The 20,525-nt window shown below is 48.4% G+C and overlaps 1 protein-coding gene across 1 annotated transcript; it reads left to right on the top strand.

The window, feature by feature from the left end:
- Nucleotides 1–10,052: 10,052 nt before the first annotated feature.
- Nucleotides 10,053–14,529, top strand: LOC144103447 (uncharacterized). Its single transcript, XM_077636162.1, has 3 exons — nucleotides 10,053–10,506; nucleotides 11,061–11,929; nucleotides 13,853–14,529. The coding sequence occupies exons 1-3, from the start codon at nucleotides 10,121–10,123 to the stop codon at nucleotides 14,527–14,529; spliced, it is 1,932 nt and encodes a 643-aa protein (XP_077492288.1). The 5' UTR covers nucleotides 10,053–10,120.
- The last annotated feature ends 5,996 nt before the right edge of the window (nucleotides 14,530–20,525 follow it).

Genomic DNA, 20,525 nt, shown 5'->3' with positions numbered 1-20,525 from the left:
TCTAAATATTAAAGGGTTTAAACTTATATCAGGCGAAACATATCTTGCTAATCGCTACTTTGTCGATGGTACCTTTGCTTAAATATATTAACAGTGTTTGTTCAAACCACTTTTACGAAAGTGCCCTGGGTTGTGGCCGTGCAATAAGCGAAGAAAATGAAGAAAAGGCTATGCATAACCAGACATCTACGTTGAGTTGATATATTTCATGAAAGCGCAATTTATCCACGGATAAAGTTAAGCATATAGCCACGGCGACTTGAGAATCCTGGAGGTAGTTTATACACTCAAGTTTTGCCAGCACACCTTCAGAACCACTGCTTGTAGCACATGATTCTACAAATGAAAGCAATGCGTCAACAGATGCATTTCACTTTGCCGGCGCTGATTTCACCACTGACCCGCGTGTGGAAGAGTGCGTGAATTTTGTCGTGCTGAAAAAGGGGACAACAGCTTATTAAGTGGACTCGTGAGCATGACGGCGGAAGTCTTATTTTTGCTTGCAGCCACTGCTATTTGAAGTATGGGTGAAGAACAGCAGAAACAAATTCTTCCTTTGCAATGTGTTTATCTCTAAAAAATAGCAGAACCTGCGTGTAAATTAATCTGTAACCGCATTTAAAAGTATTACAATTCGGTTCAGTATAGGCACTCTCTAGCCCCACGGGAGTGTCTGCGTGAACACCGTCTCAGTGAGCAGCTTTTGTCTATGAGCGTATTTTGTACGATGCATGTCTGCACAAATTTTGTGGCATCAGTATCGCCGTCAGGGGTATAAACGAGTTATTTGTTGTTTCTGCCACAACGACTGTATCTCAGCTGTGCCTGTATCCTCTTCCCCTTTGCACAGAACCGCAACATATACGTCGTCTATCTGCCAGGCGAAGAACGTAGGAAGAGAGACTGACCGTGCCAACGGCACTGACATCGGCTCTTCTACTTCATCTCTTCTTTGAGCGCTCTACCGTCTGCGAGAGCCTCACATTTGTAGCAGCCACAGACAGGCTGATTAACGGAGCGAGACAGCCACTGATGGATCCGGGAGCGGGAAAAGACGCCGCAGGATTTATCGTCCGCGCTTATATAGGTCGTGATCGGTTCGTGCGCAACGCAGTGCGCATCACGTGCCTTGCTCGGCATGACCGGGCAAAATACAAAAATCAGTGGCACAGTTTTTTTTAGTGTCGAGTATAGTTACAAAAAACGGTGCACTAAATACTTATTTTCGATACCGTTACTCCGACACATTAATTTCGGGCAAGTGATACCGAATGCCAGTACTCCAATTGTATTAAAACATAGTATCGATGATACATGCATCCCCGATGCTGGCAATGCCTGCTGCCTCGTAACGCGATAAATTAAGCAAAAATTGCTGTTGTGCTGCTGTCGGTGTTTTTCTGAAGGCGTATACCAACAGTAAACACTGGAACCTAATGGGAATAAGAAGAAAGGATGTGGATCGAAGTATCACACTGATGGTACATGCCCTGTTTCTTGCATTATCAATAATATTTCCCCGGGGAGTTGCAAGCGCTGGGCCATGTACCTTAATAAAAAAAAAAGAAATAGCTGTTGGAGCAGCATACGGCCCCCCTGGCGATGGGCCATGCCTGCAAAAACTCCCGGCTGTTAGTGTTAAAAGCCAGCTAAGACGTTTTTATGAAAGATGTCCATTAGTGAGCTCGAGCTCCTAAGGAAGGCCAAGTAAAAAGCCCAATTTTATTTGTCGCTCTTTGGCGTTGCAGCAGTATTTAGAACACAAAAAATCTTGCGCGCAGCCCCGTGGCATGTATGGCTCCTGGCATGCGGCATGTACGCAGTAAGCACAGCCTTCATGCCAGCTCGGCATTGCAGCGAAGTTAAGCCTTTTGTTCCACGAAGAAACAGTCGCCACAGAGACGCGGCGCTAAAGAACGCAGTTAAAGGTGGAAGTCAAATTTATCACTCCTGATAAAACTATAAAAGCAGAATGGAACTTGCGAACACGGGCCTCTGGGACCATTCGCAATGCGTCGGATGAAGAAGCGCTCCCCGAGCTTTGGAGGGCAGCTCATTTAAAACGTTCAGATGCATGCACACCATCAATTGGTTACCAATCGCCCCTGTACCAACATCGATGGCTCAGTCCCCAACAATGCAGTTAGTTACTGATCTGAAGGTCGCTGCTTAATTCAATACCAGCGGCAGCGACTCAATTTCAATGAAGTTGAAAAGCAGTGAATATCCGTGTTCGGAGGTTTTGGCGCGCATACACAACCCTAGGGGGTCGAAAATAATACCGAGATCTGCACCGCGTTCTTGTTAAAGCACGCAACGTACATTTCGCACTTCAAAATCCATCATTCAGTCATTATATCTCAGCCCTGCACCAGCCGCGGGCACCATCTCCCGGTAAACACACTAACCTCGCCCGACGTTGCCACCCCAGGTGGTACGTGTTCTTTGACATGGTACTAGCTCTATCATTCCTACAGCAACACATTTTTGGTTGTGTGCATTACATTCGCCGCTTAAGTGCTCGTTTCGGCTGTGGTTTCCTGAACTCGCGCTGGTTCTCCAATCAACGATGCTCTTTTTTTCTGTCTTGTGACCACTCTCATATGCTCTCCATCATTCGTGCGCTCTTCTTAACCTTATTTGTAGCGTTCGCATTGGACTCCAACTTTCAGCTGCAGAGTTGAGTATTAGAGTAGCATCTGTGCGCTGTATCGCCGGCTTTCTCCGAGGCCGCAGCGAGCACGTGACGAGAGCGCTAGCTGGTCTTTTCTTTGAGGCTAAATAAGGCAGGAGCAGGATCGAATAAACTCTCCATTGTGCCATCTTGTTAGGCCTACGAGTTCATTTACGCCAGCGGTGACGAGACTGATTCCTCTGGGGCATGGCGCTGTTACGAAGACCGTGAGGATGATGTCACTTTGACCAGATTTCGAAGGCGCTGGGACCAGCTGGAGCACGTGCACGATACGCCTGATTGCTTACGGTGAGGCTCACGATATCACCGACCCTGGTGAGCGCGACGCGCTGCTCCTCTCTTCCCTCATCGCCGACGTCGTTCGCATTATCTAAGGCCTCCGGCCCGTTACGGGCATTGAGTTTACCGTATAACGGTATTGTGGGTTACCTTGAAAAGCACTTCAGTCCGCAAATGAACGAGATTGCAGCGAGCTACACCTTCTTCATGCCGAAGCAAGAAGTCTGCGGAAGCGCCAGGGATTACGTCGCCGACCTTGTCGTCAGGCCGATCACTGCAACTTCGGAGACGGTCTAAACCGAATACGGCGGGACCATGTTGTCTGAATCCCAGCCGCCGATGTACGCTGCAGAAACTGAGCTCAGCAGAGGCGGAAGGATCCGAATTGGCTTCGGAGGAAGCCAGGGTGGGCACTCGTTGGATACAAGAAGTTTGTGTGTGGTGCCAGCGCTGCTGATCATCAAAACGCAAGCAACTTTGGTAGTGGAGCGACGCCACAGTCAACGGCCATCCGCCGTGCCCATCCGTCGAGCGCATTTGCTCATAACTACGAAAAGAAGCCTTGGTTTCATTTTCGGTGTTACATGGTTCTGAGATCACTCGCATGGAAACACCAAGTCATTTACTTGTCTGTCTCATCCAGACAAGACCATTCCACAAAAGTGCCCGACTCGCATTCAATAGTTCGAGCTGCTTTTGTCACCATGCCAGTATCATTTGGAATAGAGATAACAGTGACAGTGGTGCCTGCCTGCCTTAATGCTTATGAAATTTTATTCCCGAGGGTGTACATACATTGTATTCATTGTACGCATGGGGTTCCAGTTGCGATCACAGGGGTTGACGCACCACTATGGAAGCGTCTGAAATCAGTGATCGCGTGTTTGGGAGACGTAGAGAATTCTGAGGACGCCCCGAATAAAGAAATGAGCGAGTTCGATAGCACTGTGCATTGCTGCAGTAATTTCAGCGGGCAATCGCTGTTGTAGCTGGGGATTTGTGCAAGAGGCGATTCAGGTATATTTCAGTAGAAAAGGATGACTGAAAGCAAACACCTTACACTCAGCTTAGAAAAATGAAAAGCGCAGTTTGCGAGAGGTAATTTAGCCATTGCTAAGGGCGTCACGAGCGCTAAAATATTTCTGCTTGGCGCTTTTAGATGCCGATTGTATACCAGAACGAAGAGCTCTCAATATTCCACAAAGTTTCTGCGTGTATGTGAGTGTATTGGTCAAGCACATAAGGTATGGGAACCACATAAGGTATGGAAGCACATCAGGTATGGGTATTGTGAACTGTTTTTTTCCGCATACCAAACTGCACCTCTTTCGAAATATTCCCGCTATTCATGATGAATCCTGTCGAACTGATCACAAACAAAACGCACGCCCACGTGCCCGCGGACGTCAACGATATAAGGCGCTTAATATCGCTAGGCGGCACAAGTGATAACAGCAACCGCTGACACGAGGCCCTGACGAAGTCGAAGAAGAAGAAGCAGAAGAATTCCGGATGACTCATACCTCTTGAATTCATTTTATTTTTCCCAATTTTTTTTATCTTGATTCAGTCTTCTGACGTTTCCTTCCCCGCGCAAATGCTTCATTGGCATTCTACCCTATACCTTGGCCAATCCCCCCCACGTGGGTATGTGCCATATTACTTGAGGAGAAGAAGAAGAAGAAGAAGAATTCTCAAGGTTCGTCCATGTCGCATCTTCAGAGCGCCGACATGACGTACACCCCTGTCCATCCCTCTGAAGGCTCGCCGCAGCATGTGCGCACAAAGCACAGCCATCACGGAAGGCACTCGAGGAAGGCGGCGAAGCGGCATTCACTGTCTCCATCTCTGAAGAAGAAACGACTCCACCGACACGGCAAGACTGTCGCCGCTAGAACTGAGTGTGCGCAGTCAAGAGACTCGCTGTCCCCTAGGCCCGGGAGTCTCCGTGTAATATCCGCAAACAGGCTCCCTGAGACAGAAGGCAATGCCCCACACGAAGCGGAGTCACCATGCACCAACTCTAGCAGCCCGCTTGCGACATCTCTGGACACAGACGCAGGGGCTAGCCCACCCCCTCGGCTATGGACCTCCGGCAGATCTAAACGCTTCGCCAAGACATTATCCACCAGGGATCCTGACACCACGGTGAGCGTTCGACCAGGCCAAGCATCACACATCAGCTCTGGGAACCCACATGCATCATATGCGCACACGGACTCCGGGCACAGTTCATCATCACGACAATGGATGTTAGGAACGTCAAAATGCTTCGCCAAGACATTAGCCACCGACGATTCTGAATCCGAGGTGACCATTTCACCAGGCCAATCACCACACACCAGCTCTGAGGACCTGCATGCGGCATCTGCGAACACGGAATCCAGGCACAACTTACCGCCACGACAATGGACATCAGGAAGATATAATCGCTTCGCCAAGACATTATCCACCAGGGATCCTGACACCGCGGTGAGTATTCCACCAGGCCAAGCACCACACACTAGCCCTGAGAACCCACATGCGGAATTTGTGAGCACGGACACCGGGCACAGCTCACCATCACGACAATGGAGGTCAGGAAGATCGAAACACTTCGACAAGACATTATCCACCAGGGACCCTGAAACTGCGGTGAATATTCCGGCAGGAGAAGCCTCACCAACTATGCCTATGCGTCTTACTAAGACGTTAGGTAACAAGGGCCCTGATGCAAAGAGGGAATCACAAGGATCGACAACCTTTAACTCTGGAACTATGAGAGCAACGTTACCCTACAAAGCTCTAGAACCCGAGACCAGCCCCTTGCCGAGAGGACCACCACAGGCTACTTCCGAAAGCCATTCTATAAAGTCACCTCGGGGAAGCCCTCACACTTTATTCAGCAGGATGCCTCTGCAACGGCAGTTTCAGGGCGCAGCATGGCAGTCGGCGAGGAAGCCTCCAGAGGTCGTGACCACAACGGGCAGTATAGAGCGAAAACATGTCGGAAACGACCGCACAAGGCAAGCCAACGTGGAGGCCAACACCGCGCCGTTGATCAACCGAAGCAGTCCTATTCTGACGGGGCTTAGTATGACGTGTGAATTGGGCGAGGAGCCAACGCTTACAAAGCCTGCCGGTAAGGAAAGCGATTTGGAGGCGGCAGACACAGGCGCTGAGGTGAACGCTGCACACAGGGCTTCTCTCAGGAGATGCATCCTAACAGATAAGGGAAGCCCCGACGACACGTCGCTGTCGAGACTCAGGGGTTTTCCGTCTCCCCAACGGTCGTCGAAGTCCGCATCTCCGAGTGAGTAGATGCTGAGCTCTTCTTGCCAGCCAAAACTCGGAGTCGACGTGGCTGTTGTGCTGTCTGCCACAAGTTGTAAATCAGTGCTTCGTACAGGCTGTCAGTCGCCAGATAGTATCCTGATAGATATATGTATCATTTCATGACATTTTAATTAAAATAGGAAGCGCAAAATAACGTGTTGGATGTAAGGCAGGAATGACTCGGCCCACCAAGATTGCAGATTCAGATTGAGCAAAAGCGCCACGGAGGCTCCAGTTTGCATTCTTATAGGCGACACAGTTATCGCTATATTCGTCCCTTTTATGTCTTAGCTAAGTTGTTTATAAGCTCTTATAAACCTGCTTCATATTTGACGCGCACGCGTTGGAGCAAGAATAAAATCCTCATAAATTCGTGTAGAACCTGCCGTATCATGGAAAAGCCAATGAAAAGTCACCGCGTTTCGAATTTGTTTACGAAAGACTGCCGAATCTAAATTTACGCTTCCTCTCCCTTCTAAAGCGAGTGTTAATACACCCTTCTGTAACTTATTCGGCGTGTTTTTCATATGACCTTGAACCCAGGAACGGATGTGGTGGCAGTATTCCCGAAAATATTCACCAAAATTTTGAACAACCGTTCGTCATACAACATTCTGCGTGGTGTCATAGCATTTCTCTTTGCATATAGCTTGCATGTTTTAGTCAGGTTGGAGGTTAGCTTGTAAAAAGGGTTCGGATCGACGACACATGCACCTTCAGTTGCATGCTTTAAAGGTGCATGACATGGTCGCTCTTCATATTGTAGTTTTGTGCTTCAGTAACTAATAGAAGAGCTTATGATTCAGTTTCCGAAATTTGGCTGCCCTGGATACGCTGTATATCCCAAAAATGAGATCGAAATTGAGACCGGGAGACTCCTCATACAGGCAGCGACCACAATATTGAACGCTTTCGTGACATCACCAGGGCAAGCACGGAGCAACGTCGTCTGCTCTCGTTGCTGCAATATGCGCAGCGAGGTCTTATTCCCCCTTTACTTCCGCGGGCGAGCGATGTAGCAGTCGTCCCCATATATGAGTGACTGGTGCCCCAAAAGCGATGAGAACAGTAACGCAGTTTTTCTTCGGTATAGGTAGGTTCCGGTCACACTGTAGGCCGATGCGACGGCGATTGAGGTTAGCGGGCGGGTCAGTACGCAAATGCCGTCGCTGACGCACTGGTCTGTCACGCTAGACCGACGACGACCGCACATCGTATTAATGTTAAGAGTCAGATTAGCGGTAACCAAAAGAGTGTGGTAGGGAATAGTTGGTATGACATTCTATAAACTTATGAATTTTAAAACTTATTGTACCTCATGCCAGCCACGGCGACATACGCGATGTGCATGCACCAGCGAATATGTGCTTTGAATCAATGCCTGCGTGTAGAACCGATCGGCGAGGCAAGCGACACGGGCAGAAAACGCCGCAAGACAGTGCCGCTCGTCGCCGTCCCCTGGGCTAGTGCGGCCGAGCGAAAGCTTCACGCCCGGTGAATAGACGGCCCGAAAAACTCTACTTGTGTATCTTATCATTATCGAAAAAAGCGAAACGAGCGGCTGCATTTCATATCTTCACACTTTCTTACTAATCAACGGGGAACTCCTGACAGATGCTTGAATTTCGGCCGACGGTAGACCGCCGGCCCCTTTCGGAACGAGGCCTAGCGATTACGGAGGATTCGTGTGTGTGTGCGATTTCGGCGATTGCGGAGAGTGAATCCGCAAGTTTTAGTACCTGAAAATAGCTGTTGAGCATAGTTCTGGCTTCAGTGCGCTCAAATCGACGACTGCCTACATCGCAGGGCGCGAGGACAATAAGGGGGAAGTGCCGATATGTGACCCGGTCTGCACAGCATGTGCTGAAGGCAGCCAGTAGCAGCCGTAGGCGTCGACTGTGGACAACAAAGCTGTTCGTTTTCATTAATTCAAGTAATGCCCGAACGTATTTTTAGCCGAATCGATCTAATATTAAATTTTGGTGACATAAGAGAAAGCAGATACAATTAACGGGAAGCACCAGTACGCTATGCGAAGCGTTTCCCAAGAAGGCGATATAGCATCATCGGCGCTTATCGCAGTGTTCTCATGGTGTGTAAATGAGTAGAAGTGCAATTTGTGAGCAATAGTACGCAATATTTAAGATAAGGAGAACCCACCTTGCGTTTTATGCCACGCAAATGAGCAGCACTGTTCGCGAACAGCCATGTAAACAACCTAGCACAGCGCGGGGCTGCAGTTGTAATCGTCGCACTCCTGGGGCAGAATGCGCACGCACAGTAAAATGCTGTACTATTATTTTGAAGCACTCATTTGGACGGCGGCGACTATTAATCGGTGCGGGCAGCGAAAGCATTCGAGTCACGTAGTGTTTTGCAAGCGGCTTGGTTCCTGCAAAAGGGTTCTCGAAGGAAATGTATCTTCGACTTACAAACGCGTACATGCTTGGTTTGGTTTGGTTTATGAGGGTTTAACGTCCCAAAGCGACTCAGGCTATGACGGACGCCGTAGTGAAGGGCTCCGGAAATTTCTACCACCTGGCGTTTTTTAACGTGCACTGACATCGCACAGTACACGGGCCTCTAGAATTTCGCCTCCATCGAAATTCGACCGCCGCGGCCGGGATCGAACCCGCGTATTCCAGGCCAGCAGCCGAGCGCCATAACCACTCAGCCACCGCGGCGGACTAAAACGCATACATGCAGCGGGAAAGTCGTCGCACTCGGCACTTTTCTCTGCTCCTTTCGTGCCTCAAGGTTACTCTAGTGCCACATTGTGATAATTTGAGTTTATATTATCGAGCCGATGAATGGTGGACAACTTGGTAGCTATAGCTACAAAACGCCGCGGCTTTCATGGCACATATCGGCGAAGGCATGCACGGCACGTGCTGCTTTCACATACAGGATCACTTTACCCCTCAAATGAGACCGCACTATAACATACGAACAGCATGCTTCTAAGCGTAAATAATAAAGCAGGGGTCCATCGATTTCTGTTTCCTCAACAATCGGAAAACGGGCGCCACGAGCAAGTCCGCTTTCCCAAGGATCACTCAGCTCGCATACTATGTCGAAGCCTTCCAAAAAAATAACACGAAAAATTCATTTTATTTCGCTAAGCTAAAAGAAAAAACTTTTCGAGCGACCGCTGTCTACGGTGTGCGTGCAAGCACCTCAACAACTCGCAGCAGACGACGCGGGGCGTGTATGACCTCGTGACGTCAGCGATCAGAGGTTCCCAGACCGGCAAGCAGTTCGCAGAAGAAACAAAAAAAAATCGTTTTGAAAATATTTATCGCACAGAATGAACTGAAAATTCGTGAAATTGTAATTTAACCTGTTCGGAATTAAAGGCGATAAGCCGGGTATGCGTGAAAATAGGCTGTCATGGCCCCTTTAAGGCGAGTTTGAGGCGTCCATCCAGATGTCGAGATCTAAGCTCTGCTGCGTCTTTTCCTTTCCTCAAAAACCTTTCCTTGACCGGTAGTGGCCTCTTCCGCCAGATGGATGGTGCAGAACACTAACCGCGGACGCGCAACTCCCCCGTCTCGCAGGCCTGCGTGACGGGTGCGGGGAGAAACGTCTTTTGGTTGGTAGAAATAAAGGTTGTTCAATCCGTCAATCGATCAATCAATCAAAAACCTATACTTTCCTCAAAACACATGCTTTCGCATTCCTCCACGTTAGGAGACTTCAGTGTCCGCAGGATTTTTGTGCTGGAGTCGCCTCTGCTTCCTCCTTGTAGGCTCACCGATCTCGACCAGACTTCCCGGGAGTGCACTGGCCACGGTCGACGACACCCGGCTATCCAGGGTCAGCCGCTGCAAGATGTGCATGGTCATGGCCACGCCCTGCGTCCTCATAGGGGCCTCGCTTCTGTTGATGAACTTGCTACCCACAGGTCCACGGAAGCAGCTGGCTCGCGAGAATGAGGTCTCGCTCTGGATCCAGCAGCTAGGCAATGCCTGCACCACAGTTGGCTGCAAGAGAGCGGTGGCGGAGCTTAGTTCTTCCATCGACACGTCCGTGGACCCGTGCCAGGATTTCTACAGCTTTGCCTGCGGTCGCTGGGGCCAGACCAAACACGATGCGAGCTACATGGAAGCCCAGCGGCTCGCCTACGTTGCAGCCGTGAACGGAAGTCTTTCGAACACGAGCCACTTTGGCTTTGGCTTCTCCCACGACTACACCCTGCAGATGTCAACGGTGTACAGGTAGGATTTCAGTCGAGTAGCAAACGCTGTATACGCTCGTGCCCAACCACCGTAAAGCAGCCACCACAAGAATATGTTTATGTAACTAGGCGTGACTGCTACACTTCCTTTACTCAATGGCATGATACATAAATTACCACCCGCACCAAAAGTATACAGCCTGAAGGGTTTTCTTCTAAGCTGATTAGCGCGGCTGCCAAGCACATCCAGCAGTTGAAAGCTTGGGATGACTGAGGGCCCACGAAGCCATTCCTCTTTCAAACGATTACGGTCGCTGAGGATGCATAACAAGGCACGCTGCAGACCTCGCAAGCGAACCCCTTGGGCTGTATATTTCTGACCGGGGCTGTACATTACACAACGCAAGGCGCTTTTGTGCTCTTTACTCGTTCAGTAAATGGAGACAACCACTGCTCAGCAGCTCTCGGGCCACAACGTAAAATCTATATCCGAGACTTCGCCTCTACTACTTGCACTGATAGAGTGTTAGCCGAAATTATTAACATCCTTTAGAAATGCTGCCCCATATGAATAATTTGGACGTTGCTGCGCAGGTCTTGCCTCATATTCTTCGATCGAGAACCTGTGAACATGGAGGAGGCCTGGAGCGCCTCCGGCATTGGCGCCCGCTCCTGGATCGGCGTCTCCAGCTTTGATGCCCTCTTCACGCTTGTAGTCAGAACCGTGCTCCAGTACAACATGGAGTCCGTCGTCAACGTCCGGTGGACAGACGATGCCAACAGTGCTTCAACAGCGCCGTCCGTTAGAGTTGAAGTCTCCACCGGCTCAGCCATTGCTCGGCATCTCGATTCCTCGTTCAGGAAGGAGTTCATCATGCACGCCTTCGAAGTTCTCGGAGGTGTACAGCACGATCACATCCCACAGATCGAGCACATCGACGACACTGTGCTGCAGTTAATTCGAAAGATATCCTCCAGGGTTCAGACTGAAGAGATTAATATTCAAGATCTTGACACTGCTACAGCAAACTGGTCGCGAGTTCTTATCGACTACGCGAAGGTCTTCGACAAGCCAGCGCCGTCTAAGGTACGAGTGCGGAATCTCTATGGCGTGGGAAATGTCCTTAATTTCCTCGGAAGAGCGAACCTAGGAACGGTCGCCATTTACCTGACGTTGGTTCCCCTTGCCAAGTTCCTCGTTTTGGTTAGCCATGTCCAGCTGCGCGTCGTGTCTGACCGGGGCTACGACGAGAACAACTTCAAGTATGAGGCCTGCGTTCGTTCGCTTGAGCTGTTATTCGCAGACGACTACAGGCGGTGGATGTCTGAGCGGTGGACGTCCGCAGAAGATGTCAACCATATTTTCACCGACGTACTGACGGCGGCGAGAAATTTAACCAAGGTTTTTTCACGCCTTCCTCTCGATGACAAACGTATGACTACGGTTCCTTACTTCAAGGGAAGTGAGTGAAATTCGTACACCGTGCACTGAAATCGTTCAGTATTCTCTGCAACAGCGTAGCATGCAGTGGTTACAAATGAGGCAGAGAAGATTGATTGTGAAAAAGGAGTACTTACCCCGCACCGATACTCTATCGCAAGATATGCAAATTACGCAGAATATAAAGTGAGGTTACGAGGAAGAATTTCTACCGCTGCACTAATGTACCGCGACTACAAATGAGACGTAGAGCGGACAAATAGTAAAATGGTCTGGAAAAAGAACAAAAAGAAGATTGGCCAGTTCGCACCGCATGACAATATGAGGAGAGTAGGAGGCAGAAGTACAGCATTCTCAACTATATACGGCCTACTGGGTTGCCGTCTGAGCGATACAGTGCGGTTCGTTGTGCATCGCCAGGTGCCCAAAATTTCTGAAGACAAGAGCAAACTTCCTCCTCACTTCTCTAGAGATGAGGGCTACGTCTTGGAAGCAAACCCTTTAGGTTTAGACAAGGATCCCATGAGCTGTGCTATGTCAGCGCTAGTAATGAACCCCATGTGGCCTAAACTAAACAGGAGTCCTCCACTGCGGCTTCCCTCCTAGCCTATATGTCGTATCGGGACATTAAACACCACAATTCACAAATAAGTTTCTTTAGGCTGGAAATTTCGACAATAGCTAAGCTCAGTCACACACTGTGGGTAGTAAGAGCTGATAAAATGGTTACTTGAACAAACGAGTATAAGTATCTGATATGCAGCTCTATGATGTATTGTAAGCTGCGTTCCCTGTTCAGTTGTGTGATGCGTGCGCAAACAAATTTTGCGTGGCAATGGAGTAACTATCGGCCAGGTTCAAAATAGTTCAGCGTTGTGTTCAGTTCTGTTGAAATTTCCAGGAAGGCACTGAATTGTACTATAGTTTTTCCTCGTATTCTTCACAGGCTTAGATTTTGACAGGTTTTGCTTCAGATCAGGAGTAATTATTCTTTAGCATCCACAAGACAGCAGCCAAACGGCTGCAGTGGGGAGCTATAAAGCTTCCCTTGAAGCTTAGCAGTTGGATGAAAGTTTTAAGTCTCGTCATCGAACCCCTAGCATCGAATAACTCAGCACACCTGGACGGCTAGTAAGTGATAGGACGAGGTCGAATTGATGAATAACTGGAATAAGGCGGAGACTTCGGTAGGCTGATACATCATAATTAGGCTCGCTGTGCCGTCGTTTTCTTTCTCGTCCAGTGTTTTGCACCGTTTTCTTTCTTAAGAAGAATCGGAAGCGGGAACAGTTTTAATCTGATGGATTTAAGGGGATCCCCATTTGTGCAGTGGATTTAGATCTAGTGTGATTTCAGTCGCATCCCTTTTAGCTGTGTTAGGTGGACGCTAATAAATAATCGCTCCTTAATTAAACTGTCTTCTACTTGGGCGATTTGTAAACATATTGGGCGAAGCTTTGTTTCTATTCTGCCTCTCTCCCCGTTTTTAACTCATAAATTCCTGCGTGCGCGGTACATTGCATTTACACCGCAATTGCATATTTACTCACTGCGATTTGAACAACGGCGCTTTTCATCAGCAAAGGCGCCCATGAGTGGCGACGAGTTGTGGCACCACTCTAAATATTAAAGCGCTTCCCTCCGCATCTGACAATTAAGTAGGCCACTTTTTTTTATTACGCGCACCGTATTGCATCCTCGAACGGCACTATTTTGTTCATTTTATTTATTTGATCATGAGGAACCGAAAAGCATCATGCCTACCCGAAATTCGGCTGGAACCCTTCTCCCCATCTTATCGTTGACACAATACTACGAATAATGTGGCGCTGGCCCTGCTGTTAAGCCATCTAAAGTGAGTTGCAGTTCGAGAATGCTTTAAATATCAGCTCGAGGCGAACATTCACTTTTTGGCCCCGCCGCCTTTTCTCTTTTTACTCCAAAGGGTCGGCAGTGTACGTGACCGATTCGTGGACCTCGGCCGCTGAGACGAATGATCTGTATCCCAAGTTAAGCACCGATTTCGTCTCGAACATCATCATCTTCTCCCAGCAACGAAGCCGCAAAATTCGTGGCGCGACTTCCGAACCACTCATCACTCCAAGAACGATCGCGATGAGGTGGAATGACTCCGAGACTCTGCTCCGGCTTCTGATGCCGGACTTCTACCACGCTGGTGCCACGGAGGCGGCCGTCAACTACGGCACGCTTGCCTACTACGTAGGCACAGTGGCGTTCCAAGCGGCCGTGGCGGGGAACTGGAGCTCGTCTTCCAACTACGGTCCTTGCATTGCAGACTACGCGCACTCTAACATGGGTTTCTCGCTGCACGAGCCCAGCTGGGACTACATCGTCGGACGTCACTGGGCCGTCCAGGTGGCGCTAGCAGCGGCAGCCGCGCGCGAAGCGAAGCTTCACTGGTTCGACGCAAGCAAACACCACCTGAGGCTCTTCTTCCTGCGTTTCGCTCAGACCTGCTGTTCGCGAGCAGATGTTCCTCGTGAATTCGACGACATCAACGAAATAGACCAATCACCGGAATCATGCAACGCCGTCGCCATGACTGTTCCGGCCTTTGCCGATGCATTTCACTGCCTGCACATGCCGCTGATGCAGTGCTGACTGTTCGAAGTTTCCCATAGCCTCGCAGTGTTGTAGGAGGCATCTATATCTTCTCAATCCTAAGAATGCAATCCCAGAGCATTCCTTATATCGATTTTCGCGCTGAAGGCTTGGCAGTTACTTAAAATGGTGCCTTTTAATGAGGTCTGTGATGCTCAACCGCGAGAATAACGCTACGTCTTCTCATAATGTTATAAATTCGCACTTTTTTACCTCAGGTAATATTTCAGCAGAGAAATAAAAACACCACTATTGAGTACATTAACTGGAATTGCGAGTCACTTAACTTAAGTGGCGCAGCATTATTCTTGGCACAGTTATACAGGCTATTTGAATAAAAAATGCAGTCGTTTTCGAGAGTAGTAGTTAGCATCAAAATTACTTGCAGTACCAGTGTAACACATTGCAAGCTCTCGAATCGGCCAAACACAACTATCCGCCCGCCGCGTCGCTCGGGTGGCAGTGTACCGTCCAGGACCACTAGCGCCGAAAGATGGCGCCATGGTTCCGCACGAGACCGCACGGTTAGAATGTATTGCAAGCGACATTCATGAGCTAGGAGGACAGGGCGAGATAATTATATTAGGCGACATGAGCGAACATATAGAAGACCTGGATGGGTACACAGATTCGACAGGAAGCATGTCGCAGGATATGTGTGACAGGTATGATTTAGTTGTATGCAACAGTACCGAGAAGTGTGAAGGGCTCATAACATGGCAGGCAGGGAGTCTGCACTCGACGATAGATTATGCACTAGTGTCACAGAGGATGTATAATAGATAAGGGGTAATGAGCATAGATGAACATGGTTCCAGAAGTGTAACTAGCGACCACAGGCGTATCAAGTTGAGTTTCAGAAGAGGAACCAGTGTAGGACTGAAGCGAGATGACCAATGAGACGGGAATTTTTACTCAGAAAAGCAATTGGAAGCAGCAGCGAAACAAATTGAGGAAGTAATTTTTGAGGATAATGAAACAGAATAGACTTATACCAAATTAGCTCGATTACTTGAGCTAGAGCTAGCTAAGGTGCGAATAAAGCAAAAAGGGAAAAGACGCTAACCCAAGAGTTGGTGGGATGAGGAGGTCAAGAGGGCGATAGAGAAACGCCAGGAAGCGTCCAGAGAACACAAATATTCCAAGAAGAGGGGGAAACCAGAAGTTGAAGTAGACATAATATGGGATACCTTAATAAAGTGTAAAAGGGAAGCATCCTGTTTTAATAATGAGAAAATTAAAAGAAAGGGTGCCCAATGGATGTGAAGAGTAAATAAAAAGGATAGAAAAGCAGCTCAAAAATTCAGGAAACATCTAAAAGCAATGAGTAATAAGACTAGGCTAGATTAAAGGTTTATTGTAACAGATCAAGGTATTCGACTAGAAGGGGATGAAGCAATAAAACACACAGGAACAAGGATGAGAGAAAAAATGATAGAAATGTTGCACATAATTTATCGAAGGAGGATAGACCGGTTACTGCAATTGCTTCACTTGAGCAAAGAGAGTGGGAAAGGGCAGAGAAGAAGGTTCTTAGTGGCACGTCAACAGGACCAGATGGTATTCCGATTATGTTAATAAAAAAGCTGCGACCAAAATCCAAGGAAGGAATAATACAGGTAGTGAATAAAATGATAGCGGATGGCAAGGTCCCCGATGAATGGCGATCAAGTAGAATGAACATGATATATAAGGAAAAGGGGGACAAAGCTGACGTAAGTAACTACCGTCCCATAACAGTGACATTTGTGGTTTGCAGGGTGGTGATGCAGATTACAAAGGACCGATTGCAGGCTTGGGTGGAGAACGAGTGGGTGCTAGGGGAGCTACAAAATGGGTTCCGGAAGCAAAGGAGGTTAGAGGACAATCTGTTTTCATTGACGCAGTGTATAGAGAATGCTGAAAAGGAGCACAGGCCCCTATGACTATAGCATTTCTGAATATTAGGGGAGCCTACGAAGACGTTATTCAAGAGTATTTGTGGGACATACAGGGCACATTGGATGTGGAAGATGGAGTAATTATTCTTTATATATATATATTGTCACGGGTGGTACAGCTCGGTTGGAGTAGGTGACTGCAGCGGACGTCAGTAGCAGTCCCAAAAGCGGAGCATTCGCAGCCAGACACTTCGGCTTCTTTTTTTAAGGCCAGCTCGCGCGCGCATTCCGCGCTCTCGTGGTTCTAGTAGAACGACGACGATGAATTGGCGGTGTCATTACTCCCCGGCAAAAAGAAGCATCGTCCCGATGCTGGGAGTGAGTGGAGAGGTCGGAAGGACTGAACGGGGTTAGTGGGCGAGGCTACCGATCGTGATAAGGCTTCAGGCGGACCACGTGAACCACTTCAGGGCACGGGGACCGTCGGGACTTCTGAAATCCATCGGGAATGACCTCGTAGTTGAGGTCGCCCAATGACCTGACCACGCGGTATGGTCCGAAGTAGCGATGGAGGAGTTTTTCGCTCAGTCCTCGTCGCCGAATGGGGAACCACACCCACACACGGTCGCCAGGCGCATAATGGACGTCGTGACGGCGCCGATTGTAGCGATCTGCAACTCGAAGTTGTTGGTCCTGAATTCGAACTTTGACCAGTTGGCGAGCAGCTTCGGCGCGTTCCAGGAACGTGTAGGTATCAGTGTGAAGGCTAGAGTCGTCCAGATGTGGTAACATTGCGTCGAGCATCGTCGTCACTGCACGGCCGTAGACGAGTTGGAATGGAGACATCTGCGTTGTTTCTTGCATGGCCGTATTGTAGGCGAAGGTGACATCCCGGAGTCCTTCCCGGAGTCCCTGGGCAGCGCCAGTCGTCCTTGTGAAGAAGAAAGACGGAACATTGCGGTTCTGTGTAGACTACCGTCGCTTAAACAAAATCACCAAAAAGGATGTCTATCCTCTCCCCCGGATCGACGACACTCTGGATCGCCTTTGTAGCGCTAAATACTTTTCTTCGATGGACCTCAAGTCAGGTTACTGGCAAATTGAGGTCGATGAGCGGGACCGTGAAAAAACAGCTTTTATTACTCCAGATGGCCTGTATGAATTTACGGCCATGCCCTTTGGACTGTGCTCTGCACCGGCAACTTTCCAACGCCTCATGGATACCGTCCTTGCCGATTTAAAATGGCAGACGTGTCTCGTCTATCTTGACGATGTTGTCGTCTTCGCCCCGACTTTCCAGGAGCATCTTCACCGCCTCGAATTGGTCCTACAAGCAATAAGGTCTTCTGGACTCACGCTCAAAAATGAGAAATGCCACTTTGCGTATACAGAGCTGAAGTTCTTAGGGCACGTTGTGAATCAAGCCGGTGTTCAGCCTGATCCTGAAAAAACAACAGCTATTGCACATTTTCCGCCGCCGCAAGACCTGAAAGCTGTCCGCCGTTTTCTTGGATTGTGCGCGTATTACCGTCGCTTCGTGAAAGATTTTGCTCGCATTGCCGAGCCGCTGATGCGCCTAACAAGGTCGGACACACCTTTCACATGGGAAGCAGCGCAAGAAAATGCATTCCGCAGCCTTCAAAGTTTCCTGCAGGCGCCTCCCGTTCTGGCTCACTTCGACGTAAACGCCGACACGGAGCTCCATACTGATGCCAGCAACATCGGCTTAGGTGCTGTCCTGGTCCAGATCCAAGCAGGTCAAGAACGGGTCATCGCTTACGCAAGTCGATGTTTGTCACCAGCCGAATCAAACTATACCGCTACCGAGAAAGAATGCCTTGCCATTGTATGGGCCACTTCGAAATTCCGACCGTACCTTTACGGCAAAAATTTTAAGGTGGTGACCGATCATCATGCCTTATGCTGGCTCGCAAGCCTTAAAGACCCGTCCGCTCGCCTCGTCCGATGGAGTCTGCGGCTCCAGGAATACGACATGACTGTCGTGTACAAATCCTGGCGCAAGCACTCTGACGCCGATTGTCTGTCCCGCGCCCCAGTAGATCCTTCTACCGACGCCTGTAATGATGACGACATCTTACTGACTGCTCTCAGCGCCTTTTGCCTCGCTGACCAACATTGCGCCGACCTCGAACTTCGAGACGTAATGGAATTTCTCAACGGCAGCAACACGACCGCCCCACGCGCTTTCAGGCGCGTGTTGCCATCTTTATGCATCCGCAATGGTCTTCTGGTCAAGAAAAATTTCGCTCCAAACAATACGCAATACCTAATCGTCGTACCGCCTAGCCTGCGCAATGAAATCCTCCAAGCCTCCCATGACGAACCCACTTCTGGACATTTGGGCATAGCCCGTACGCTAGCCCGAATCCAAGAGAATTACTACTGGCCTCGTCTCCGTGCTGATGTCACTCACTACGTCAGAACGTGCCGAGCCTGTCAGCGTCGCAAGGTACCGTCAACCAAACAAGCTGGGTTCTTGATGCCCATTAGACCACCCACAAGGCCCTTCCAACGAATAGGAATGGACATGCTGGGTCCGTTCCCACGTTCGAACTCTGGCAACAAATGGATAATTGTCGCGACGGACTACCTTACCCGCTATGCAGAAACGTCAGCTCTACCCAGCACCTCCACCAGATGTCACGGGTGGTACAGCTCGGTTGGAGTAGGTGACTGCAGCGGACGTCAGTAGCAGTCCCAAAAGCGGAGCATTCGCAGCCAGACACTTCGGCTTCTTTTTTTAAGGCCAGCTCGCGCGCGCATTCCGCGCTCTCGTGGTTCTAGTAGAACGACGACGATGAATTGGCGGTGTCAATATATATATATATATATATATATATATATATATATATATATATATATATATATATATATATATATATATATATATATATATATATAAATATATATATATATATATATATATATATATATATATATATATATATATATATATATATATATATATATATATATATATATATATATATATAACGGAGTGCTAATAAAATGGGAAAAAATGTATCAGGGCCTGTAGAGATACAGCTGGAGCTTAGGCAAGGATGTCCTATATCTCCTCTGTTGTTCATATTGTACCTGCAATGGTTAGAGACCAAGCTAGAGTGAAGCAGACTAGGCTTCAACCTTCATTTTTCAAGCAAGGGGAATCGATTAAACAGTCATTACCGGGACTAATATACGGGGATGATATAGTGCTAATGGCTGACAAGGAAGATTTGCAGAAGTTGATACACATATGTGGTACAGAAGGAGTTAGATTCGGTTTCAAGTATCGTAGGGAAAAATCGGCAGTCATGATATTTAATGATGAGGGTGGCGAGCATAGAATACAGGAATTCACGCTAGAAGTACTGAATGAGTACGAGTATCTTGGGTTGTGGACAAATAACGGTGCTGAGTATCTGACAGAGCATGAAAAATATTTAATGAATAAAGCTAGTAGGAATGCAGCTGTCATAAAAAATAGGGAACTGTGGAATTACAATAGGTATGAAGTGGTAAGAGGTATCTTGAAAGGGGTAATGGTTCCTAGCCTGACTTTCGGTAATGCGGTCCTGTTCATGGGACCAGATGTTCAAGCAAGGTTAGAAATCAAAGAACGCGGCGTGGTGAGGCTAGTTTTGGGAGCACATGGCAATGCACCAAACCAGGGTGTACAGGGTGATATGGGATGGGCGTCGTTCGAGAGCAGAGAAGCTAGCAGTAAGATAGCAGTTGAAGAGTGATTGAGAAAAAATAGGGAAACAGCAGTGGGCTAGGAAAGATTTCAGATACCTGTACATAAGGAATGTTGTCACGAAATGGAGAAAACGAACTAGAAAATTGAGAAGCAAATATCTGGACAGCAGTAGGGGGGGGGGACAAATCAGCTATTATGGGTTAAGAAAAAGGTTTAAGAAACAGAGAGAGCTCTGTGGAAAAAAGGAATACTGACGAAATCGGCGCTGGGAACATACAGAATCTTTAAGCACGAAATTGCCAACGAAAATATCTATGATAATTGTAGGGGAAGCTCTTTGTTGTTTGAGGCCAGGACATGAGTTTTGCGGACTAAGACATATAGAGTCAGGCACC

The sequence above is a fragment of the Amblyomma americanum genome, chromosome 9 (assembly GCF_052857255.1).
Source record: "Amblyomma americanum isolate KBUSLIRL-KWMA chromosome 9, ASM5285725v1, whole genome shotgun sequence".
Lineage (NCBI taxonomy): Eukaryota > Metazoa > Arthropoda > Arachnida > Ixodida > Ixodidae > Amblyomma > Amblyomma americanum.
The sequence above is the reverse complement of the archived record's forward strand: the minus strand, read 5'-3'. Positions and strand labels throughout refer to the sequence as shown.